The sequence below is a fragment of the Ochotona princeps genome, chromosome 1 (assembly GCF_030435755.1).
Source record: "Ochotona princeps isolate mOchPri1 chromosome 1, mOchPri1.hap1, whole genome shotgun sequence".
NCBI lineage: Eukaryota > Metazoa > Chordata > Mammalia > Lagomorpha > Ochotonidae > Ochotona > Ochotona princeps.
This window is the reverse complement of record NC_080832.1, coordinates 111,101,162-111,127,810: the sequence shown is the minus strand read 5'-3', so window position 1 is coordinate 111,127,810 and position 26,649 is coordinate 111,101,162. Positions and strand designations below refer to the sequence as shown.

The following is a 26,649-nucleotide window of genomic DNA, read 5'->3' as shown; positions in this document are numbered from 1 at the left end:
CCAGCTCCCCGCTTGTGACCTGGGAAAGCACAGAGGATTGGCCAAAGCCCTGAGACCCTGTACCCTACGTGGGAGACCCAGAAGAAGCTCTTGGCTTTGGATTGTCTCAGCTCTGGCTGTTGTGGCTACTCAGGGAGTGAACAAGTAGATGGAAGATCTTTCTCTCTGTCTCTCCTTCTCTCTGTAAATCTGCCTTTCCTATAAAAATAAATTTATCTGTTAAAAAAGAGAGACTCCAAAGGTAAATGATGATGGCTACTGAGGCCAGGTACCCTGGCAGCCATGAAATGCCGGTAGAGTAGCTTGATGCCAGCCTTCAGATAGCAAAGGATTCAACATTTCTGAGCCAAACACAGGAGGAAATTTCCACATTATTTTAAAAACACGCTGAGGTCTATTTAGAGGTGTTTTTTAGACGCAATTTATAATTTAGTACGTGACACATTGAAAAGTCTATGGTGTAGTCAGGTCTGTAACATGCTGCAAGACAAGCTGGAGCAGGCTAACGACTGTAGACCAACAGAATAGAAGGAAGAGTCCAAAAACAGGAGTAACGGCTCAGTTAGCTAAATCCTCCCTTCGCTGGTGCCAGGATCCCCTGTGGGCACCAGTTCTTGTCCCAGGTGCTCCGCTTCTGGTCCAGCTCCCTGCTTGTGGCGTGGAAGGGCAGCAGATGTGCCATGACCTTTGGAACTCAGCACCCACAGGGAAGACCTGGAAGAGGCTTTGGTGCCTGGCTCCTAGCTCCAGATGGGCTCAGCTCAGGACAGCTATTGCTGCCATTTGGGGAATAAACCAGTGGTAAATATCTTTCTCTGTCTCTCCTTCTCTCTGTAAATCTACTTTTCCTATAAAAATAAGTAAATATTTTTTTAAAGGACAGAAGTAGCCTTTTCAAGAGTGGATGCTAGGATAAGTGAATCCCCATATGCAAAAGCTGGAGCTCAAGGCATGCCTGGCTGGGCCAGACCCACTGTTCTGCAAGTATCAGAACACGGGGTGGGTCATGTCAGGCTGTGCTGTAACACCCACCATAATGTGAGAGAACCAGATCTGGGGACAGATTCTTTAGGGGACTTGTGGGCTCACCTCTGTGGGACTGAAGCACACTGGTTTTTGTGGACAGCTGGGGGGTGGTGACAGGCTGAGTCAGGCTGGATCACAGAATTCATCTAACACGGGATCTAGGGCTGAGAGGAGGCAGGTGGGGTCAGACTGTAGCATCCACCAGCAATGCAAAGGCCAGGACTGGGGGAAGACTGTGCCAAGCAGGGCTGTGCCACCTGCCAGCACATACGAGATCTGGTGCTGAGTGCAGGCCTGATAGAAGAACTTGGAGACCTCCCCTAGTAGGCTGCAGATCCCACTGGGAAGCACAGGAGCTGGGGCTGAGAGTGGGCAAGGAGGGGCAAGACTGCAGCACCAGCTGGCACACAATGACAGCTAGGACAAGGTATGGGCTGAGCCCAGCTGGGATAGGTTGCAACACTCACTAGTGAGAGCTAAGACTGTGGATGGACCATGCCAAGCTGAGGTGAAGCACCAGCCAGCTGCATGAGATCTGGTGCTGGGAACAGGCATCGTAGGGGACTTTGGGGACTCCCCTGTTGAGGCTGCAGCTCCCACTGGTAAGTGTGAGAATAGGAGCTGTGGTGGACCAGGCTGGGCAAGGCTGTAGCACCCACCCACCCACAAGAGGCAAAATGGTGTAGGCCAGTTGGGCTATGCTGCAGTACACACTGGTGAGTGGCAGAACTGGGGGCCAGCCATATACGGCTGGGCTTTGGCACCTGCAAGCATATGCAAGATCTGGGACTAGAAGCTGGACTGGTAGGGGAACTTCAGAAACTCCCTTGTTAGGTTGCAGCTCCTGCTGATGAGTATTAGAGCCAGAACTGGGGGATGCCAGACCAGGCTGGGCTGCAGTACCCATTGGCAAATGTGTGAGCTGGGTCTGTGAGTGAGCTGAGCTGGGCCAGACCACAGCACACATTGGCACAAGTGAAAATCAGGATGGGACACAGGCCAGATCAGGTTGAACCACAATACCCACCAGTTCCCATGAGGGCTAGGGGTGGGCCATGCTGGGCTAGCAAGAGCTAGAACTGGGGATGGGCCACACTGAGCCATGCTTGTAGCACTAGCTGGCAAACATTGAGACTGGAGATGGGCCGTCTCAGACTAGTCCACAGCACCTGCTGGTATGCACAAGACCTGGCGCTGGGAATAGGCCTGGTAGGCAAACTTCAGGAACTCCCTTACTGGGCTGCAGCTTCCACTGGTGTGTGTGAGGCTGGGCTAGGTTACTATACTCACAGGTTCACATGAAAGCTGCAAATGGGAGTGGCCCAGGTTAGGCAAGGCTGTAGCACCTGCTGGCAAGTGATGCGGCTAGATGTGAATCATGTCAGGCTGGACCACAGTTTACCCTGGCAGGCTCAAGATCCGGGTCTATGAGTGGGCATGGTAGGGGAACTGCAGGCACTCACTACTGGACTGCAGTTCATACTGGTCATCATGAAATCCAGGACTGAGGGCAAGCCAGGCTAGTCAAGGCAGCAGTTCTCATCAGCATAAGTGTGGGCTAGGTTGGGGGTGTGGATCAGGCTGAGTTAAGCTGTAGCACTCCCATGAGTATGCACAAGAGCCACATAGGATGTAGGACAGACTGGGTTAAGCCAAACTACATACCAGCACATACAAAAATCAGTGCTGGGGGCAGGTCTTGTGGGGGGTCACTGGGAGGTGCTCCAACTAGGTCACAGCACTTGCTGGTATGTCTGAAGACTGGGCCTGTGGGGGGCTGGGCTGGGCTGGGCTGGGCTAAGCCACAGCACCCATTAGTTCACATGAGAGATGGGGCTAGAGACAGAACTGACCAGAAAGTTGTACTCACTGATATGTGCATTGGCTAGTGCAGGTGCAGACTGAACCTGACCCTGCACTGGCTGGTACACACAAGAGTTAAGTCTGAGGTTATCTCAAGCAAGGTTTCTTGAGGGACTCCCCAACTAGACCGTTAGACTCAAACCCCAGCCACAGGAAAAATTACCATGTATGTGGTTCAGTCTTGGAGTGCATGTGGTCAGGACTGGGCCTCCGTAATTCCTGATGCCTGTGCAGTGGACAGCATGTCCAGGAGCACATGAGGGACATGACTGCCAGCTCAGCCAGGCCGGCAGAGGACATCGAGTGGCTAGTCAGAAGATCCAAGGCAAAACAGGTTGGATCACCCTCTGGACAAGCTTTGCAACATGTTTCCAACCTGTGGCTATACTATGGTAAACATGGTCAGCCAATAGACCTTTGAAAGATTCTTCCCAACCCTGGTGCAATGAATCCACAATGTCTCAGAACTATCAAAACCACCTTGCAACACCCTCAGAACACTCTTCCCCACATCAGAGTCTCTAAGGTGTCATCAAATGACCATCCCTCATCCTTGGGTGCTGATGTAGTTAGACAGCAGGGAGTAGGCCCCTACCCTTCTCATGCTACAGGACCCAGCAGGATAAAAGTTGAAACATTTGTCCCCATCCACCTGTCTCTGTATTTTGAACCTCCTACCCTAATCAGGGATCTACATGGGTGTGCATACCTCTCGACTATGTAAACAATATTAAAAATAAAAATATAATAAAAATATTTAAAAAGAAGGAATATATAAGTTACACTTCATCAAAATTAAATGCTTTTGTACTGCTGAAGAAAGTGAAAGGCCAGCCTACAGAAATGAGAAAAACCAATGTCAATCCTATTCCTGACAAGGACCTGACAACTAGAATTTGAAAGAACTTCTTTAACTCAAAAATAACAAGATAAATAGACTTGAATAGCTATTTCAGCAAAGAGCTGCACAAGTGTGTTTGAAAAGGCACATGGCTAGCCCTCAGACAGATGTAAATCAAAGCCACAGCGAGATTCCACTTCACACACTGGGGTGGCTATAATCACAGTTAATGATCAATGATGAGGAAGTAGAAAACTAGAACCCTCAAACCCTGCTGCTGGACCACAACATAACAGTGCAGCCACTTTGGAAAACAACCTGAAGTCCCCCAAAAAGTGAAACATAAAGCAGCCACATGATTCAGAAAGTCCATCTCTTATGTCTGTTCCCTAAAAAATTAAAAGCAGAGTGTCAGCTTACTCAAACCACTGCTCACATATCAAGTGTCCCAAGTCGGCGCTGAGTCCCAGCTACTGCACTTCAGGTCCAGCTCCCTGCTGACATGCCTGGGAACACACTGAAAGAGGGTGCTTGGGGCTCTGTCACTACATGGGAGAGCTGGATGAACCTCCTGATCCTGCAGCTGGCCTCTCCCAGCCCTGGCCATTGCAGCTTATCTGGGAAGCAAATCAGTGGATAAAATTCTGTCTCTCATTCTCTCTCTTTGAAATAAATAAATATTCTAAAAAAAAAGTGGGAGAGCTGGCATTGTTGGGGAGCACATAAAACTGCCACCTGCGACGCTGGCACCCCTATAGGTACCAGTCCAAGCCTCAGCTGCTCCGCTTCTGATCCAGCTCCCTGCCGGTGCACCTGGGAAAAGCAGAGGATACCACTAGTGCTTGGGTTCTGCCACCCATGTGGGCAAGCCAGATTGGGTTTCAGGCTCTCGGCTTATGCCTGGCCCAGCCTTGACTGTTGTCGTTCTTTGGGGAGTGAACCAGCTTATGAAAGATCATCCTATCTCTTTTTATCACCCTCTCTCTGAAATTATTCCAATAAATAATTTTTTTAAGATGTCCAAAACAGTTGCTCGCTGCGGGAGCCTGTATACTAAAATGTCCCAACAAGGTAAATGAAGAGAGCAGAGAATAGATTGGGACACAGCACTCCCAGAAGACAGTGTGGTGGCGGCCACAGGGATCCACAAGAACTTTCTCACAACAGGAGCCTTTGAGGGCAGGAGGTCGGGCTCTGAGGGACAGCAGCCTCTCCCACCACAGAGCCCCATTTGCTCATTTTCTCTGTCGCCAACTGAGGGAAAAGCTGCCGAGAAGAAAGTGGTCTCTGTGGCTTTCATCACCCCTCAAGATTTCAAACGGAGGTCTTCCTTTCTGCCTCTTCTATTTCCCTTCCTGTCTCTACCCCTAATCAAAATAGATGAAGAAACTGCCGGGAGATCAGGCTCACACAGCCTTTGGTGGGTTTCAGGAGGAGAACCGTGAGCTAAGCCACAGGCTCTGCTCTCTGGCCACACAGTAGAGTCACCTGGGGAGCTGTGACTGTCACCTTTATCAGAACTGCTCAGGGCTGTGCCCAGGCATCTACTACAGAACTACTACTACTACTACTACTAACTAGTTCAGGCAACTACTGCCAGAACTCAGCAGGTGATTCCCATCTTACCGTGAGAGTGAGGAGACATTTCCCACTCCTTAATGCACACACAGGTCCCCCGGGGAATGTGTACAAAAGTCCTCAGTGGTGGGCCAGGTGCAGTAGCCAAACAGCTAAAGTCCTCGCCTTACACGTGCCTGGACCCTATATGGGCGCTGGTTTATGTCCCGACAGCCTCTCTTCCTATCCAGCTCCCTGCTTGTGGCTTGGGAAGCAGTCGAGGACGGCCCAAGGCCTTGGGATCCTGCGCTTGCAATGGGAGACCAGGAGGAATTTCCCGGTTCCTGGCTTCGGGTCAGCTTAGCTCCGGCTGTTGTGGCCACTTGGGGAGTGAATCATTGGACGGAAGATCTTCCTCTCTGTCTCTCCTCTCTTTATATCTGCCTTTCCAATAAAAATAAACAAATCTTTAAAAAAATAAAAAGGTCTCAGTCTGATTTTCAGTTGGCTGGTGGTATGGGCAGGACCTGAGATTCTGAGCATCTCACCAGCTGCCAAGGGATAATGAGGCTGCCAGGCCAGGGCTCTCAGGAAGGGCAGCGGGGACAATGTCCAGCGCTGGCTGGGACGTACCCTCACAATGGTCAGATCTGATGGGTGGCAGTGTAGGCACAGTCAACCTCTGGGTTCTGACCACTCCTGGGCATTGGACTCCACTGGGTGGCAGCTCCCTCTGTTCTTTTCTTCCACCTGACAGGCCTGGCTGGGAACACTGAAGTCTTACCTCTGGAATCATCCTCTGATTGATGCTGTCCCCAATGTCTCTCAGTTGCATGGCCAACCTCTGGATGACCTTCTCCTGGTGATGTTTCAGGCCAAGGTCACCCTCCTTGGACTGAGAAGGTGGATTGGGATCTGAACACACAGGAGAGAGTTCAAAAGGGAGAACTCCATTTAATCGTTGATAAAAGTCATCTACTACTAGTTACTCAAAACAGTATTAGACTAGACAATGAGAGGGATGGACCCAACCATAATAATAACTAGCTAAAAGCAAAATCAGGGAGCAAAGTGGTTAAGCATCATTTGGGATGCTTGTCACCCATAACAGAGTCCCTGGGTTCAAATCTAGCTTTCTGCTATGTGCAGCCTAGGAGGCAGCAGGTGGTGGCTCAAAAAGGCTGAGCAGCTGCCACCAGCCAGTTAGACCTAGAATGAGTTCCTGGCTCCCTTCTCAGTCTAGCCCAACCCTGGCCACTGTAACCATCTGGGGAGTGAACAACAGATGGAGGTTTCTCTCTCACTCTCCTTGTTCCTCTCAAGTAAAATAATATATTTTGACAAATTAAACCATTCAATGTATTTATTAACTCTTAAAATATTTATTATTTTTATTTGAAAAGCAAATCTACAGAGAGGAGATACAGAGAGAAAGATCCTCCACCCGCTGATTTACTCCCCATGTGGCCACAATGGCCAGAGATGAGTTAATCCAAAGCCAGAAGCCAGGAGACCCCCATACAGGCGCAGGGTCCCAAGATCTTGGGCCATCCTCTACTGCTTTCCCAGGACACAAGCACGGAACTAGATGGGAAGTGGATCAGTTGGGTCACAAACCAGCACCCATACGGGAACCTGGCAGGTGCAAGGCGAGGATCTAGCCACTGCTCCTTCGTGCTGCGCCCTATTTATTAACTTAAAAGCATTTATTTATTTTCCAAAATCAGGGCTATAGAGAAAGAGAGACAGAGAAAGTGAGATTCTATCCACTGGTTCTCTCCCAAGGTGAATACAACAGTCTGGGCTGGTGGTGCCTCAATCCAGCCTCTCTCGTTTGGGTTAGGGGCGTCCAGTTACTTGAGGCATCACTACTGCCCCCCAGGTCTGCTTTGACAGGAGGCTGGAGTCAGGAACTGTGTCCAAGTATCAAACCTGAGCACTCTAATAAGGCGTGCAGGTGGCCTAATTACTCTTAACTGGTAGGCCAAATGCTCACCTCAAGAAAATATGTTTCTAAGAAAAACACAGCACTTTCAACATGTCAACTATTTTCAATGTGTAACTACTGTTACAAGTCATAGCAAAAATATAAATAAGTAAAACACTTCTTCTGTGTCATAAGTATCATACTCAAAAATATCTCAGGAATGTCTGGATTGTGGTGATGTAGAAAAATATATTCTGAGGAAATGGTATGCGGAAATACTTAGGGATGAAATAATGTCTGCAACTCTCACAGAAATGATTTAGGGAAGAAAAACACCTCTGGGTAAGTGTTTTATACACATGTAGAGAAAAACAGAGAAGCAGATAAAACATAAAGCAAATGTGGCAAATGTTAAAAAAAAAACTAGAGGGGTGGGTGGGAAAAAAAGTGAATCCACCATGAAGTGCTTTTTTTTTTTTTTTTTAAGATTTATTATTATTGGAAAGCCGGATATACAGAGAGGAGGAGAGGCAGAGAGGAAGATCTTCCATCCGATGATTCACTCCCCAAGTGAGCCGCAACAGCTGGTGCGCGCCGATCCGATGCCGGGAACCAGGAACCCCTTCTGGGTCTCCCATGCGGGTGCAGGGTCCCAAGGCCCTGGGCCGTCCTTGACTGCTTTCCCAGGCCACAAGCAGGGAGCTGGATGGGAAGTGGAACCGCCGGGATCAGAACCGGGGCCCTTATGGGATCCCGGGGCGTTCAAGGCTAGGATTTTAGCCGCTAGGCCACACCACCGGGCCCCATGAAGTGCTTTTAGCCATAGATATATTCTCGCCATTTTTCTGTAGATTAAAAAATTTTCCAAAATATATATTGAAGGTGAAAAAGCATCTCAGAAAAATTCTTAATAGCTAGGTAAAGCTTTAATTCATTTCTATAAACTCTTCAGGTTGCTTTTTAGGGCCTTAGAACGTAGGTGAAGTTACTTCTGCAGCTCCTTACTCTTCCAGAAGCCTATGTTCTTACTAAACAGTCTCTTCATCTGACCAAATCTTATATTTGAAGTATATTTTGAAAATAACGTTACTGTGGCATAGTAGGGTAAGCTTCTGCCTGAGGGGCTGGCATCCCAGGTGGGCACTGGTCTGTGTCCCAGATGCCTCACTTCTGATCCAACTCCGTGCTTGTGGCCTGGGAAAGTGGCAGAAGACGATTCAAGTCCTTGCCACCCTGCAGCTAAGTGGCAGACTAGGAAGAACTTCTTGGCTGCTGACTCCTGGCTTCAGACCAGCTCAGCTCCATCTGCAACAGCCATTTGCGGACCGAACCAGAAGATGGAAGATCTCTCTCTCCTCTCTGTAAACTCCGCCTTTCAAATAAACATTTAAAAAAAGAAGAAAATTTTCTTTAAGATATCTTTTTTGGTCTTCCAAAAAAGACGTGACCTCTCACTTACAGAGCATTTCAAGCTCTATCTGGGAACATTATACTCTGCACTTTGTTGTAATCATTGTGTGCTTTTCTATTTACTATATTAAGTATATATGCTAACGCAGTTACCCACTGAGACAGACATTGTCTCTAACAATAATTATAGGACGCAGCAAGGCACTCCCTAAAAGCTTGCGATTGAAAGTAAAAATAAGACTCATCTGAGATCTAACAGGCAAGAGGAAGGTCTGCACAGCAGCCAGGGGTAAAGGGGCGGTCACGGGAAGGGCTCGTAGCTCTTCCTGCATGCTCCCCTCCCCGAGCCCGTCCCCTCATTCCTTCAGGCTCAGTTCTGGATTGCATCCTTAATGTCGTCTTTTTTTTTTTTTTTTTTTTTTTTTTTTAAGCTGTGTTGCTACAGAGCGCCCACTTGGTACCTACAGCCTGTCCGGGGGGAGGGGCGCCAGCGGTCACGTGGGCCGGACCGGCCAATGGGGCGCGCGCTGCGCCCTCCCGGCCGCCTGAGGGAAGGTCAGTGCCCAGTGCCCGGGTCGCACGGCCCGCCTTCTCGCCTCGGCCTGTCGCCCTGCGTGCTCAGGCCTCGCTCGGCGCCGCCGTCCTGACTTCCCGTGGCCCTCACGGCGCCGCCTCGCAAGCCTGCCTCCCGCACACCCACACCCCGCGTGTCTGCGGCCAAACCGTCGCACGCGCGCGCGTCTTCGGCCAGTGAACCGTGAGGGGCAGACGAGGCAGGCCGGGGGCTGCGGACGGAGGCGCCTCTCCTGCTGGGCAGGCGTCAGGGCTCACGCCGCAGGCCCACAGCAGATGTTTATATCAACAGGGAATCGACCCTGGCCCGAAAACGGACACGGAGAGCGGGTGGACGGCTGGCTGCGCAGCGCGTTTTAATTTCGCCCTCGCTCTACTCCTGAAGCGGATTAGGTAAATGGGGCGATGCCAGCTGGTCGCCCAAAGCTAGCCGTCAGCTTCGCGAGGGCACGGTGATAGTGGGGTAAGTGTGAAAACATGAGAAAGGGCTGGCAGGGGCTTAAAAAAAAAAAGGAAAGAGTGAGTTTTGGGACAGAGGTAAGTTTGTACAATTTTGGAACCGTGCCCGTTAGAAGGGTGAGCTTATGGTCCGTGAGTTACATGGAGGTAAAAAGAAAAGGAGGTGAACGGTTAAGTGCTAGAAGGTGTTTGTAGGCGACAGGATCTCAAACCTTGAGAAATAACTGTGGACATTTGAACAGATGAAAACTTGGGAGTTTGGGCCTTCACTGCATTCGATCTTATTGCCACAGTGGTGGTGGCAGGTCATTACCTGGACACTTTCCACTTTCTCAGGGGCTTGCTAAGATTGGATAACAGCTAGAAATGTTCATTGATGGTTCCTTTCGGGGACCCAGCATATATTTCATCTAAAAGAAGCAGGAGACTGTACACTGAACACCAATACTTTCCTGTAATGTTCCTCGACACACACGTATTTAGTTTTCCAGCATTTGGAAACATGTAGAAATCATGCATTTTTTTGCAAAAGAAAAATGTCAATCTTACCTTTCCTTCATGTTCTCTCCTATTTGGACGGAAATCAACAAGGAACCTAATCGGAATGGTCCCTGCCTTAACAATTGTTAGGCCAAGTTTAACGACATTTTTTTTATTAAAAGACAAATTCGATCTATGCTAGCTGATCTGGGGTCATCTTAGCGAGTCGCCACGTGAATAATAATTCAGAGCTAATATAAAACTAAGAGGTTGAGAGCCATGGAGCAAAGTCAGTTTTAGGTAATTTTTTCCTCAACAAAGACCTTGAATGAATAAATTAACCTCTGTCTTCTTACAATTAATGTTTAAATAACATTCATATACTTAATGCGCAGTTTTACATCCCTGGTAGGGGTGGAAAGACATGCAAAATGCGTTATTTACCTTAGTTTAGTCCACATGCTGTCTTACCTGGATTCCTTGACATAGCTGGAGCTAGCTGGGAGCTGACAAGTTGGGTCATGTATGCCTCCTGAACACTATATTTTGCCCACCGCAATTTGCAACAATTTGTTACTTTGGGAGATGGATTCAGGACTGCTGTAGGTTCATAAACAATCTCACGGTGTTTTTTCCTCTCCATGATTTTTCCCTGTTGAAAAAATGGGCAGTACTTAAACCCTGCCCCAAACTCTGACTCCTGTGAACACTGAATTAAATTCCACCCAAGAACCAGCTGGTGTGCCACCAGATCTTATACAGGGAGAATGCTGAACCTCCCTGAATGCAGTTCACCCTCATGTGTACCCGCACACACTCTCCAGGATGTACTTTGACTCTGCTTGCAAATGAGTCTTGTTCCTCCGCTGAACATCCTTTATTCTTTCTTGAACCAGTGACAAGAATCTTGACCTAACAGCTCATGGTAATGCCATCAGCTTTAAAAATCAGTAGCAGGGGCCCGGTGCAGTAGCCTAGTGGCAAGTCCTCACCTTGCATGCCCGGATCCCATATGGGAGCCGGTTCTAATTCCAGCTCCCTGCCTGTGGCCTGGGAAAGCAGCTGAGGATGGCCCAAACCTTGGAATATTGCACCCACATGGGAGACCCAGAAGAAGCTCTGGGCTCCTGGATTCAGATCGGCAGAGTTCTGACCATGGCAGTCACTTGAGGAGTGAATCAGCGGTTAGAAGATATTTCTCCCTGTCTCTCCTCCTCTCTGTGTATCTGCATTTTCGATAAGAATAAATAAATCTTAAAAAAAAAAAAAACAGTAGCAGATATGGTACATGCAACTCATGTCTTTAAAATCTGGGCACAGCGGTTGAGATGCCTGGGTTTCGCGTTTTAGTGTCTCAGTTCAAATCCCAGTTCTGCTCCTAATTTTAACTTCCTGCTAATTGTCCACACACTGAGAAGCGGCAGGTATGGCCAAGTGGCTGCCTCCTGCCACCTGTATGGGGCGCCTCCATCGAGCTCATGGCTCTCAGTTCTGGCCTGACCCAGCCTCAGCTGCTGCATGCATCGGGGAATGAACTGACTGATGGGAAGCTCTGTTAATCTCTGTCTCTCTCTTTTTCTGTGTCTCTTAAATAAATGAATTAAGGATTTAAAAAATATGGGGAGGGCTCGGCAGTGTGGCCTAGTGGCTAAGGTCCTTGCCTTGATCCCATATGGCCGCTGGTTCTAATCCCGGCAGCTCCACTTCCTCTCTGTCTCTCCTCCTCTCAGTGTATCTGACTTTGTAATAAAAATAAAATAAATCTTAAAAAAAAAATATGGGGAGTCTGGGCTCAACCAGCTAATCCCCAGCCCTGTAGCACCAAATTCCTATATGAGTGCCAGTTTGCTTCACTTCCCAATCCAGCTCTTTGCATATGGCTGGGAAGGCAGCAGAGAATGGCCCTGAACCTACATGGGAGACCTAGAAGAGGCTCCTGGCTTTGGAACAGCTCAGATGCAACCATTTAGGGAATGAACCAGTGGGTGGAAGACCTGCTCCCTACCTTTCTCTCTGTTCTCTGCAAATTTGCCTTTCAAATAAATAAATCCTTAAATATATATGTATATGGTACAGGTGTATGGCATAGCTGGTAAAGCTGTTGTTGGAAGCTGTTGCTGTTTCTCTTCCAATCCAGCTCCCTGCTAATGCACCTGGGAAAGCAGCAGAGCTACCCTAGAACTTGGGTCCCTGCGACCTGTGTGGGAGACTCAGATGAAGCTCCTGGCTTTGGTTTCACAGCATTTCTACCATAAGAGGGATCCCTCACTTGCTTTCTCACGCTGTATGTCTCCTTTTCTCTAACTCTAACTTTCAAATAGTCTTCAAAAATTTATAAGAGAGAAAAATGATCAACATTAATTATATTTTTATATAAAAGTTGCTTTTAGGATGTATGGGAGCTCTTCTGTGTAGTTATTGGAGCAACTGAATAACTACCTTTCAGAAATGTGCCTTCCTGAAAATATCAGAAAATCCCAGAGTTCATGAAAGCAAGAAAATGGATTTTCTTTTTAAAAAAAAAGATTTATTGTGGGGCCCGATGCAGTGGCCTAGCGGCTAAAGTCTTCACCTTGAACGCACCGGGATCCTATATGGTTCTAATCCCGGCAGCTCTGCTTCCCATCCAGCTAACTGCTTATGGCCTGGGAAAACAGTCGAGGACAGCACAAGGCTTTGGGACCCTGCATCCGCGTGGACCGGGAGGAGGTTCCTGGCTTCAGATCGGCACAGCACTGGCCGTTGCGGTCACTTGGGGAGTGAATCATCGGACAGAAGATCTTCCTCTCTGTCTCTCCTCTGTATATCTGACTTTGTGATAAAAATAAATCTTTTTAAAAAAGGATTTATTTCTTTTTATTGGAAAGGCAGATTTACAGAGAGAAGGACAGAAAGATCTTTCATCCACTGCTTGACTCACTAAATAACCACAATAACAGGAGCTGAGTTGGTCCAAAGCCAGGAGCCAGGAGCTTCTTCTGAGACTCCCATGTGGGTGCACGGTCTCAAGGCTTTGGGCCATCCTCTGCTGCTTTCCCAGCCACAAGTAGAGAGCTGGATTGAAAGTGGAGCAGTCAGGACACAAAGCAGTGCCCACAAGGGATTCCAGCACTTGCAAGGGAAGTGTTAGCCAACTGAGCCATCTTGCAAGGCCCGAGAATGGATTTTCACATGGAAATCCAGGCAACTTTGAATTATATTGTCTATTTGATATTCAATGGCTTACTTCAAATGTCTGCTTCATTATATGTTTCTGAAAATTTTCACTTAACAAAACAATGTATTTTATCTACCTCACATGTTCTGATTTAAAGTTTAAAATGCAAACAAGAGAAGTTTTTATGACTCTTGTAGCAACTGATTCATCCGTGGGTCTACATTTTGCTGTATATGTGAGCTAGGCTGAGTCATGCCCCAACCAGAATGCCCATATTAGTCCCTGTAGCCTGTGAATGTGTTACCATATGTGGGGAAATGGGATTTGCAGATGTCATTGAAGTAAAACTCCCAAGATGCTGAGATTATTCTGGATTATCTGGGCCCACCCTAATCATGTAGGACCTTACGGAGGGAGGCAGGAGGGTTGGAACAGGGTAGGAAGTGTGACCTTGAAACAGGTTGAGTGATGTAGTGATGGGATAGAGGGTTTATGAGCCAAGAAATACAGATAGCCTCTCAAAGCTGGAAAGGCAGGGCAATGAATTCTCTCCCTAGAGCATCCGGAAGGGATGGATCCCTGCCAAGTTATCTTCGACCTCTGAGCTTCAGAGCCACGAGGTAATTATTTTGTGTTGTTTAAAGCTGTTCAGTTGTGATAGTGTGTGAAGGTCGTGACAAATGACTTATACACCATGTTAATCTGTACATCAAGTATTGCCAGGGGTTCGGGCCTTGGGATTCAGGGGCAACTGCCACTCCTCACAGTGTGGCGGCTGTGGGGGGTGCCCCTGCCGGGTCGGACCCAATGCTGGGGGCTCACGCCAAAGACACTGCCGCAAGGCAGTGAACGAGGCCTCGGCCTCATCCAGGGCGGCCAGGGCACCAGGTGGTGCCAGGCTCTGCCTGCTGGCCGCCCGGCCAGGGAGCTCTGGGGTAATGGATGTCCGAATTGCTGCTTAGATAGCTCTAGGGTGACCCCACTGTTTCTGGGTTCTGAGTCAATCCTAAAGATTCCCAACGCCAGTAACTCTTCTTTTGGAGAACTTCTAATCACTCAATAATGCTGAGCTTTGAACACCTATAATGCAAAAGGTAAGCCCCGGATTGACTAGCAGGATATTTTTTTGCCTGACATGATGTTGATTCAGGAGACTGGTCACATTAGGCAGGTCCATAATTTTAACTAGCACTCTAGAACCTTATCCTGGGGTGGACTCTGTGCAGGATGTGTGGGCCACACCCTGTAGAAAGTTTGGCCCCACTGGTAAACCTAAATTTTAGGTGGTTATGGACTAAGCTAGGTGTGACCAAGGAGCCTGCCATCAATCACAGGTAAAGGGATCCGCCATAGACTGGACTGGGCAAGGCAGCAGCACCCAAATGTGCATCCTGAATAGGCTGTGGGGTGGATCGGGCTGCAACATTCACCAGCTCATACAAGGCCAAATGGGAGGCCAGAGTACACCGGGCACTGGCCTAAAAACCAATGGCATGTATGTAAACTGGGTTTGGGAGTGGATCAAGTGGAGGTACTTGGGAAGCTCCCCTGGCGAGTCATAGCTCTCGCTGGTGAACACGCTGTCCAGATCTGGGGGTCAGACTAGCAGGGCATAGTAGCTCCAAAATGTGTAAATTGGTAATGGAACGTAATGTACTGGGCAGGACTGAGCAAACCTTTGTTTACAAGCAAAACTAGAAACCAGCATGGAACACAGGTCATACCGAGCTAGGCTCTTGCACCTACTGGTCCTCAGAGCAACCACGGGCAGGTGCATGATTTACAGCTAGGAACAAGCCCAATCGGGGAGGTAACGGGACACCCTAACTAGGTTGAGGTTCCCATCAAGGGGCGTATGTGCTAGAATTGGAGCTGCGTTCTATCTAGGAAACAGTTGCAGTCACCCGAGGCACTAGTGTGGGCTGGGATTGGATGCACCAGGCCAGTTCAGACCCCAACACCATCTGGTGTCATGGAGAACCAGAGGGTAGATGTGGGACTGAATAGGCTGGGTCTCAACCCCCTACTGAGCCATGCGTGAGCTGTATGTGGGTATGGACGAGCCATGGCCGGGCTGAAACATCCAACAACAAGAACCAGAATGGGGTGAAAGCCAGCCAGGAAAAGCCACTGTTCCTGCTAGGACACGAGGTGAACTGAGTTGGGTTAGCTCAAGGACCCCCTGGCATGCGCAAAACCTGCCATTGGGAGGGGTTCTGATGGAGGAGCCTGGGCAACTCCTCTGGCAGGACACAGTCCCTGCAGGTAAGCGCAAGAAGCATGATAGGAAACAGTGCAGAATAGGCCATGGAAAGTTTCCCACTGGCACACATTCAGCATGAGTCAGGAGCAGACCAGGCTGAATCAGTCCATATCACCCACTGGCAAATCCGATCACCAGATCAGAGTGTGGGATGAGCCGGGTTTGGTCGCGACAAAACCAGTACACATTATGGAATGCCAGGGCGTGGTTGCCTGTACTGGATATGAATGCAGCACCCAACCAGCACACGTGAGATCCATGAAGGAAAGGAGGGGCAGAACTGGCGGGAGGATTAAGGGGCTGGTTCCCTCGCCGGACAGCTACTCCCACTGGAGAGTGTGGGCTGGGATAGAGACAGACTAGACTATGCAAGGCTACAACACCTGTGCGCTGCATGTGGACTAGATCAGGGAAAAGCCAGGCTAGGCTGATTATTCCTGCTGGTGCAAGCATAAATTAGAGTGGGTGAGGGATGTTTGGGCATAGCCGCAGAAGCTGGCACTGGGGACTAATTCTGTCAAGTCAAATCACAGAACCACCTAAAGAGTGCATGAACCGGGACAGAGAGACCTGGGAGGGAAAAAGTGGGTTCCCTCTTCTTGGGTCACTAGTCCTGTGGGAGGGCATGAAAACTAGGACGGGGGCTGGGATGGCTAGATAGAGAGGCACTCAACAACACCTGTGAGGGCTGGATGGTTGAGTTGGTTAGATAGAACTAAGCTTTAATACCCATTGACAAGTGCCAGAGCCAAATGGGATGGGGGACAGACTGGTCTTCTGCTACACATACTGGCAAACCAGGGTAGGGGGCGGGCCTGGTGTGGGTTATCGTGGGTTGCCCCAACTAGGCTGCAGCTCCCACTGGTTAGTGTGAGGGCCGAGTATGTGCTGGGCAGAACCAGACTGGACTGCAACACCCATTGGTTCCAGTGCAACTCGGGACTGAAAACAGAACCAACCCAGCAATTGCAACCACCAGCTGATCGGGGTGATGGACTGTGCCGGGCCCTGTGCTTGCTAGAACATGCAAGATACTAGTCTGGGAATACCTTAAAGTTTCTTTGGAGATCTCCCCAATCGAACTGCTGGACTCAGAATTCTAGCCAAGAAAAGACAGAAGACAGAGCAGATCAATCATTCATCTCAGCTATATGTTGGCAGCGAAAAATGGGGCAAACGGAGACTTTATGATGGACCATATCAATCAGTGGACGACCTCATCGAGCGAAACTGGCAGCGATTCATAACTGGAGAACTATTAACACCACTCGAGCGCATATCTCAGAGCATGCCCCACATCCGGGACTCGGGGTGGGCGGGAAACCGGGCGGGGCTTCTCCCTCAATATCCCCCTTTACCTCAGATACAAGATGGAAACAATATGGACATAATAGTATTACCCACTTCCCTATCCCCCTGAACCTTTTTTTCTTTTTCTTTCTTTAACTGTAATTAACTATGTAAAGATTGTCAACAACACAATAAAATAGATTATAAAAAAAAAAAAAGTATTGCCAGTATGTGATAAATTTGTAAATGTTCATTGTAAAATATATGTGGAGATGTGGCTATGGAAGTACTATAATAAGGCCTTTGTCCACAATAAATAAATAAATAAATAATCAAAGTAATCGAGAATGTAGGACTCTGAATAACTGCTTGTTTGTGGTGGTAATTGCAAATTGTAATGAGCAATTTATGATAAAAATATCCATATTGCTCTTGGTTCTTTGCTGAATTGGCCCACCTGGCCTGTCAGATATTCTCTTTATTAAGGATGAGAGGATCACTCTCCCTCTCTCTCTCTCTCTCCCTCTCTCTCTCTCTCTCTCTCTCTCTCTCTATATATATATATATATATACTGCCTTTCTAATAAATAAAAATAAATCAATCTTTAAAATAAATAAATCACCCAAAGAAACCATGCACCCTCTTAAACACCTCTTAAAAATTGTAATATGCCCATATTTATGTTATGTTTTAATAACTTTTAAAATCATGGTAGAGATAAATTAAGTTTCTTTTTTCTTCTGTTGACTCTGATGTTTCAGTGGTGTGAGAGTGCTAGTGGAAGTTTCTCTACCCCTTTTTTCAAGGGAAAGGAAAATCTTCCAGAGAGCTTCAAATCTCGACTATCCTGCTTATGCAGACAATATTCACAAATATAACTAAGGTCATATTTAGGACGGTTTTAGAGCCAAATTCCACTTCCTGAGATACTGTCTAATATTTATTTCTATACAGGTAGAATCAAGTTACAACTGCATTATGTGCACAAACTTGAAGGAGAGAATAAATCATAGGCAAAAACCTAGTGCCAAGGATTTTCAAGGTCCCCTCCACATCTGGTGTTTCACGACCAGACCCATACAAAGGAAGTTAACCCCAAACTGTCTTACTTAAACGCCAGAGAGACAGGGTCAGGCAGAGAGATTTCCATCCTTTGGTTCCCTCCCTAGATTCCTGCAGCAGCTGAGGCTGGGGCAGCCTAGAGCCTGGAACCTGGACTTTGTCAGGGTCTCCCAGGAGGGTAAAAGGGGCCCAAGCACTTGAGTTGGGCCCGTTGCCTCCCAGAGTACACATTAGCAGGATGTTGGACTGGAAGCCAGAAGCAGGACCCCAGGCACTTCCTTGTTAGGTATGTATATCCCACACTACATCTTCATCATTCATGCTCACCCCTGCTCACTCACTGGAGTTTTTATGAGGGTGCATGAAGCCAGAAAGGTCCATCTTCTAAGGAACTTTGAGTTTCAAAGTCAAAATGGCCAGAGTCTCACCTAAGGGTGCATGAAGTGGTCACTGTGTCTCTTTGAGACTTGACCTGTGCATCTGTGAAAGGGCCTCTGAAGGCCTGACCTGCCCGGCTGCTGGCGGATTTAGAAGTGCATCTGCCCAGCAGACAGAGGCGTTCAGCCAACAGCCAGTGTCCTTGGACTCCACCTTCCTCGTTTCCACATAAAAACGTGCAAGATCAGAGAGGTAATGACCCAGCAAAGGTGGCCAGGCTAGTGGCAGGTACCAGATGTCCTTAGCTCCTTTTTAGTCTCCTCAAAAGTCAGTCTCTGCAGTGAATCCCACCCCAAGGCTGAGTAGCTACTGATTTTCAGCGTCTTATGGGCCTACATTCATGAACAAGAAATAAAAAAAGACTAACCAGAATTACTAGCTAAACTTAAATATTGAGTGCTACAGAAATTCAAAGCAGAAAATGAACTTTCTGAAATTGCTCTTAATGTTGTTCACATGTTGTTATCATTTGGCTTATGAAAAGTTAAATGGCAGTTGAGCAATGAATAATGAGCTACTAATTCTTTCCAGACCAAACTGAAGAACTTATATCACGTGTGTGTGTGTGTGTGTGCGCGCGCACACATGCAAACCTTTTAAGAAGAACAATCTATGAGAGCAATTACTTGGTATGTCATTTAAAAATATGCTACAGAGAAAACCAAATATCCCATTAAGAGGTAATGTTTAGGGTCAGCCTTGTGGCACAGGAGGTTAAGCCATTGTTTATAGACAGACATCATATCCCATATCAGAGCGCTGCCTCCAATGCAGTTCTCTGCTAAGGTGCCTGGGAAGGCAGCAGATGATGGCCCAAGTACCTGGGTACCTGCCACCCAGATGGGAGGTCAGGATGCAGTCCCTGGCTCTACTTTTTGCCTAGCCTAGACTCAGCTATTTCAACCACTTGGGGAGTGAACCCTGATAGATGGAAGATCTCTGTCTGTCCCTGTCTCTTCCTCTGTCTTTCTGACTCTTTGCCTTTCAAATAGATATATAAATGATTTTCAAGAGAAATGATGTTTAATTTTCTGTAAAATAGTTGACTCCATTATTATGTATGGCAATAGAATATATTTACAGGGCCTGGCACATTGGCTCAGTGGAGAAATCCTTACCTTACAAGTGCCTATATCCCATAAGGGTCCTGGTTCATGTCCTGGCTGTTCCATTTCCCATCCAGCTCTCTACTTGTGGCCTGGAAAAAGAGCAGTAGAGGATGGCCCAAAGCCTTGGGACCCTGCACCATGTGGGAGACCTGGAAGAAGCTCATGGCTCCTGGCTTTGGATTAGCTCAGCTATGGCCACTGTGGCCATTTGGGGAGTGAACCCGTGAATGGAAAATCTTTCTCTCTCTCTCTCTCTCTCTCTCTCTCTCTCTCAATCTGCCTTTCCAGTAAAAACAAATAAAACTTTAAAAAGAGAAAATATTGACAATATTTTCTACTGTAACAGGCTTTTGTTTTCATTCAAACTGCATAATACATGTGAAGGAAACTAGCAGGTTTTGATACACAAGTGATTGAAGGTTGACTTCAAGGGGGGAAGTTTTATTTCAAAACGTCCTTGGGTGTTCTTTTAAGTGATAATATTAGTTTGTATGTAGTACATACACGTTAATGCTGTGTTCAATTTCTCAAGTGCTTTAAGGCTGCTGTGTATTTTTGCACACATTGGATTATGTGTCTTCTCCGTGATAACATCATGGCAAAGGCAGGTTCATTATCTTACAGGTTAGGAAATCTAAGCTTCTGGGTGACTTGCTCAGGAAGTGGCAGGATGGCCTCAAAATGAGGTCCTCTGGTTTATCTGTCACCTTTTTCATTTATCCCCATTACCTCGTTCCACTCTAAGAATATGAACGCGAGGGCCCGGCAGCGTGGCCTAGCAGCTAAAGTCCTCGCCTTGAAAGCCCCAGGATCCCATATGGGCGCCCGTTCTAATCCTGGCAGCTCCACTTCCCATCCAGCTCCCTGCTTGTGGCCTGGGAAAGCAGTTGAGGACGGCCCAATGCATTGGGACCCTGCACCCACGTGGGAGACCTGGAAGAGGTTCCTGGTTCCCGGCTTCGGATCGGCGCACATCGGTCTGTTGCGGCTCACTTGGGGAGTGAATCATCGGACGGAAGATCTTCCTCTCTGTCTCTCCTCCTCTCTGTATATCTGACTTTGTAATAAAATGAATAAATCTTTAAAAAAAAAAAAAAGAATATGAACGCGAGGCTTGGTACAATAGCTAAAATAGCTAATCATGCCCCCTGCATGTGCCAGGATCCCGTACGGGTGCCAGTTTGTGTCCCAGCTGCTCCACTACCCAACCAGATCTCTGTTTGTGACTGGAAAAGCAGTCGAGGATGGACCAAAGCTTTGGGACCCTGCACCTGTGTGGGAGACCTAAAAGAAGCTTCTGGCTCCTGGCTTCGGATCAGTTTTGCTCTGGCTTTGTGGTCTTTTGGGCAATGAACAAGTAGGCAGGAGATCTTTCTCTTTGTCTCCCCTTTCTGTAAATCTGCCTTTCCAATAAAAATAAATAATTTTTAAAAATGAATGTCTTTGGGGCTAGCACCATGGCATAGTAGGCGAAGCCTCCAGCTGTGACCCTGGTATTCCATATGGGTACCAATTTGAGTCCCAGTTGCTGCACTTTTGATCCAATTCCCTGCTGATGGACTGGGAAAGCAGTGGAGGATGGCTCAAGTCCTTGGGCTTCTGTATCCATGTAGGAGACTTGGAGGAAACTCCCGGCCTCGGATCAGCTCAGTTCTGGCTGTTAGGGTCATCTAGGGAGTGAACCAACAGATGAAAGATCTCTTGACTCTCCCTCAGTGTTTAACTGTGCCTTTCAAATAAAAATAAATCTTTGGAAGAAAAAAAAAAGACTATTGAGAAACACCGACTTATTTCCAAGCAGGCATCGTGATTTCGAACAGACCAGGAGACAGCTTGCTTTGTGCTCTGGGTACCCAAGTGGAGAAGCTTGCTTTAATTTACCTAGATTCCATTGTTTATGTCTGTATTTACTTTTGATGATGAAGTTTCTCAGAAGACAAAGGGTCAGGACATAAACTTTGACAAACAGCTTTTGCATGTTTCTAGTTATTGTAAGTCTGGGGGAAAAAAATACGTGTGATTTAGCAGGCATGAGAACCCTGTGGTTTTCAAGAACAAACCTGCCTTGATCTGTTCACTGCTACAAATCATTTGGGGCTAGGGGGTCAGGATGGGGCGGGGGACTTGTTTGTTTTGTTTTCAGATGTGCTTTATTTTAAACTCACATAAGGAAAAACAAACAACAACACCTTCCCAGTATTCTCAGACTGGGACGCAGGAATGGAAACTGTGTGTTCACAAGCAGCAATGTGAGCCTTCAGGGCTGGTGCATGGCCGGCCTCCCTACAAACTGGGAGCAGGAGTCTGCACAGATAAACAAGATGATCGGTTTACACCCGGCCTGCACTGCAGCCCAGGCTAGTGCCCATCTCTGTCCCCAGCTCCTCCATTCTGACTGCCTTCAGGACTTTTATTCTTCTGCAGATACTCATGCCAAGCATACACCCTCCTCAAAATATCCCTGGGAAATGTTTGTAAACTACTCTCCTGGCTGTGACTGGACACAGGTCTCTGTGTCCTTTGTCCTATTTTGCCTGTGCTCGAACACTCAAAATACACCTCACGACCTAAAGCATCCATAGTGTTTTCAAAGACACAATGTCGAAATACAATTCCAAAACTACCTTACTGAGTGAGGTATTGTTCAAAGGACTGGCCTTTGCCCAAGATATTTTTTTTTTCTTTTGAAGTAATTTGATCTTCCTATGGTCACAAAAAAAGCATATGGATATATTTGCAAATAGCTTGGTGAGGAGAAAACAGCTTTAAGTTCTTGGGTAGGACTGACTTCTCCCTTCAAACTTCTTTTTATTTTATTATAAAATAAGACACAGGAATAGAAAGCTACACAAAGGAAACGTTTGCCTTAATGAGCTACTTCAACAAAATAGCCCTTGTAACAGATCAGAGAAACACTGCCTTTTCTCCTTACCCTCGCAGCCACTTTCATTGCCCCTTCTCAACCATGACTGCACTGCTCACCCAAGCATAAGCCTCTTTCCTGACTTCTAAACACTTTCAGTCCTTTATGTTTTTATAAATTTATTTTGCTTTTGATGATGTTTATATAGTTGAGAAGGAGGTATACCCATATGGACCACTGATCAGGGTGGGAAGGCTAAGAAATGGGGAAAGTGGATGAGAAAATTAGTATTTTTTTATTCCTGTGTCTGAGGGTAGAGGGGAGAAAAGGGCAGAAGGCTGCTCCCAGCACCGCACACCCATCAGTATCTGGGGGTGGGAGACTGCCAGTTCATGTCATCCTAGGATCCCCAGTGTGGAGCATGTTCCAAAGGTATGGCTTAAGTGGTTTTGATAATTTTGAGTTGTTGCTTTCATTGCTTCAAGGTTGAAGCAATCATTCCAAGGTCTATTGGCTGACAACAATCCACCCTAGAGTCTCCACTTGTCCGGATACTTGCTGTCAAAGCTTGGCCAGGTGAGCTGTTGAATTTGTTCTGCCCTCCACGGTAGCAGACATCCTCTGCAGGCCTCGGAGCTGCTGGGTCTCTCAGGTACATCTGGGCATGCTGTCCACTGCACAGACTAAAGCAACCAAGGAGAACCAGTTCTGACAGATGCACTTCACACTCAGACCACCAATCCTGTGGTTTTCCCATGGCTGGATATGGGAGGAGGTTCGCAAAGAAACCTCTGATGTAACTCCAGACCTGACTCCTGTGTGTGCCAGCCAATGCCGAATCTGGCTCAGCCCATCATCCACATCAGTCTACACACAAACTGATGGTTATGGTTGTCCAGTCAGTTCTGTCTCCGGCCCCATCTCCATGCAAGCCAAATGGATGCTGCTGTCTAGCCTAACCCTGCTCACCACACACTCAGCCCTCATACACACCAGTACATGAACTGCAGCCTAGTCAGAATGACCCCCAGTAGATCCCACCAGGCCTGCCCTCAGCCCCAGTTCCTGTGCATGCTGGTGTGTGTAGCAGACTGGTCTGTCAGTCCCACATCCCATTTGGTTCTTTTGCACATCAATGGGTGCTACAGCCTAACTGAGCCCAATCAAACCCACTATCCAGCCCACAATTATGCCAGTAGGTGCTACCATCTGTCTACCCTGGCTGGCCCCCAGCCCTGGTTCTCATGCTCACTGGTGGGAGCTGAAGCCTATCAGGAAGATGCCCACAGCTTCCCTACTAGGCCTGCTCCCAGCCATGGATTTTGCACATTCCAGGTGGTACTGCAGCCTAGGTTGACAGGGCTTGCCCCGTTCCAGCATTTGCCAGCTGATGCTGTGCCAAAGCCCAACCAGCCTGCACTTACTCTGGCTCATGCAGTGAATACAGTCACTTAGCCCAGCCTGGCTCTCCCCCTAACTCACCTTGTATGCAGGCCAATGGGCTTTATAGCCCTGCCCAGACTTGTCTGTCTCAAGTCCCAGCTCTCATGTTCATCTCAGTGGGCACAGAGGCCCAGCAGGATACCCCCAAAGCCCTCCTGCCAAGCTTACTCCCCACCCCACCAGGTTGCTACATGTGCTGATGGGTGCTGTGGCATGGCCCGCCTCACCTCAGCCTTCACGGGTGGGTGCTACAGCCTGGCTCAGCCTAGCCTGCGCCCAGTTCCAGCTCATTTTGGTTAGTGCTGCAGCCACGCCCAATCAGTCAACTCGCAGTCTGGGTCCTAACGTGAACTGACTGGTGTTGCAGCCCAACCTGGCCTGTTCCATGATTCTCCCATCTGCCAGTTAGTGATGTCAACTGGCCCAGTTAGACCTGACCCACATATGTGTATGCCAGCGGGTCTGTAACCTGGCCTGGTCTGGTCTGCTCCCAGATCTGGCGCTTGTGCTCACCTGCAAAGACTATGTCCTGACAGAGGAGTTCCCAAGCTCCTCTATCAGGTCACCTCCCAGATTTCACACATGCCAGTGGGTTCTTGGCCCAGCCTGACTTGGCCCACTGCCTGTCCCAGCAGGAACAGTACCCTTGCCTGACACCCATTCCAGCTCTTACTGTTGGGTACTAGTCCAGCCCTGCCTGGTCCAAGGATGTTTGGTTCACCTTTTATGGTTTCATACTTCTATTTATCCATTTACTTGGATTTGCAACATTAAGATAATTCTGTAATTCTCATTGTTTAATGGTGAGATACTTGTATGTACACTATTTTTTTGTACACTGTTTTTTTAAAGATTTATTTTCATTGAAGAGTCAGATATACAGAGAGGAGGAGAGACAGAAAGATTTTCCATCCAATGATTCACACCCCCAAGTGGCCACAACAGCTGGAGCTGCAGCAATCCAAAGCCAGGAGCCCAGAGCCTCTTCCAACTTTCCCATGCAGGTGCAGGCTTTGGGCCATCCTCAGCTGCTCTTTCCCAGGCCAAAAGCAGGGAGTGCAGGATGGGAATTAGGGCTGCCAGGATTAGAACCGGCACCCATATGAGATCCCGGTGTGTACAAGGCAAGGACTTTAGCCACTAGACTCCTGCACCAGGTCAATGTACACTAACTTTTTTTTTTTTTTAAGATTTTATTAGTATTGGAAAGCTGGATATACAGAGGAGGAGGAGAGACAGAGAGAAAGATCTTCCATCCGATGTTTTACTCCCCAAGTGAGCCGCAACGGGCCGGTGCGCGCCGATCCGAAGCCAGGAACCAGGAACCTCTTCCAGGTCTCCCACGTGGGTGCAGGGTCGCAAAGCCTTGGGCCATCCTCGACTGCTTTCCCAGGGCACAAGCAGGGAGCTGGATGGGAAGTGGAGCAGCCGGGATTAGAACCGGCGCCCATATGGGATACCGGGGTGTTCAAGGCGAGGACTTCAGCTGCTAGGCCACGCTGCCGGGCCCAATGTACACTAACTTTTTTTTTTTTAAAAGATTTATTCATTTTATTACAGCCAGATATACACAGAGGAGGAGAGACAGAGAGGAAGATCTTCCATCCGATGTTTCACTCCCCAAGTGAGCCGCAACGGGCCGGTGCGCGCCGATCCGAAGCTGGGAACCCGGAACCTCTTCCGGGTCTCCCACGCGGGTGCAGGGTCCCAATGCACTGGGCCGTCCTCAACTGCTTTCCCAGGCCACAAGCAGGGAGCTAGATGGGAAGTGGAGCAGCCGGGATTAGAACCGGCGCCCATATGGGATCCTGGGGCTTTCAAGGCGAGGACTTTAGCTGCTAGGCCACGCTGCCGGGCCCGTACACTAACTTTTTAACTGTTTATTTTAACTCTTAATTTAAAAGCATGGTATCATTTATTCAGTTCGAATGATGGGTAACAGGTGTATATTCTATCTTCCTGTATCCTTAATTTCCAAAATAAAACACTGGATGACCCTGATTCTCCAAACTTTGGACCAGGTTTTTGTACATCACAAACAGAAACAGAAAATCGACCTGCCATATGATCCAGCTACCCCACTCCTGGAAATATACCCAAAGGAAATGAAAACTGCATATGAGAAGGGGATCTGTAATCCTATATTTACTGTAGCACAATCCACAATAGCAAAGACATGGAAACAATCCAGATGCCCATCCAAAGAGGAGTGGTTAAAGAAACTGCGGTACATCTACTCTGTGGAATATTGCTCGGCCATTAAAAAGAAATTATACCATTTGCAACTAGATGGTCCCAACTAGAGACCATTATGCTCAGTGAAATAAGTCAATCCCAAAAACACAAATACCACATGTCCTTTCTAATATAAGGAAAACATCTTGCAAATTGGAATGCAGAGTGATGGATTAATAGAAACTACCATATCCTGATATGAAGACACAACGCTCATGCATCCCTACTTCCATATCAAAGATGGACTCCCAATGAAACTGTTGGACATATCTAGACAATGGGATGCTGGACTGTCTGACATTGTCTGTACCAGCAATGTTGAGGCACACTTAAATAACAGACTGATGGAATTATAACTCCTTATGAAGGACTAAACTATTGTAACAATACGGGGAAATCAGTTGAGGGGAGCTTGGGGCAATTCCAGACTCTACAGAATTGTACCATTAAATTCAAAATTTAGAATAAAAATTAAAAAAAAAAAAAAAGAAACAGAAAATCAGAGTTCAACCTTGAGCCTTGGGTGAACAGACCTCTCAGCAGCGTGGCAGTTACCGGGAGGAACCGGGCCAGGTCAGGCTCAGTGCTCGGGGCCTGAGCCCCAGCCACTGCTGCCAAGCAGTGGGCATATCCTGAGCTTGTGGGCTTCACC

The 26,649-nt window shown here is 47.7% G+C and overlaps 1 protein-coding gene across 1 annotated transcript in view; it reads right to left on the bottom strand.

Annotated features, from left to right (window-relative positions):
- The window catches only part of LOC101526420 (serine/threonine-protein kinase 38), a 113,520-nt gene that overhangs the window by 2,388 nt on the left and 84,483 nt on the right, over positions 1 to 26,649 (bottom strand). The window contains exons 10-11 of the mRNA XM_058664041.1: positions 10,608 to 10,788; positions 6,072 to 6,202 (exon numbers count right to left, since the gene is read on the bottom strand). Coding sequence (XP_058520024.1) covers positions 6,072 to 6,202; positions 10,608 to 10,788 — 312 coding nt within the window. The remainder of the gene's footprint in view (positions 1 to 6,071; positions 6,203 to 10,607; positions 10,789 to 26,649) is intronic.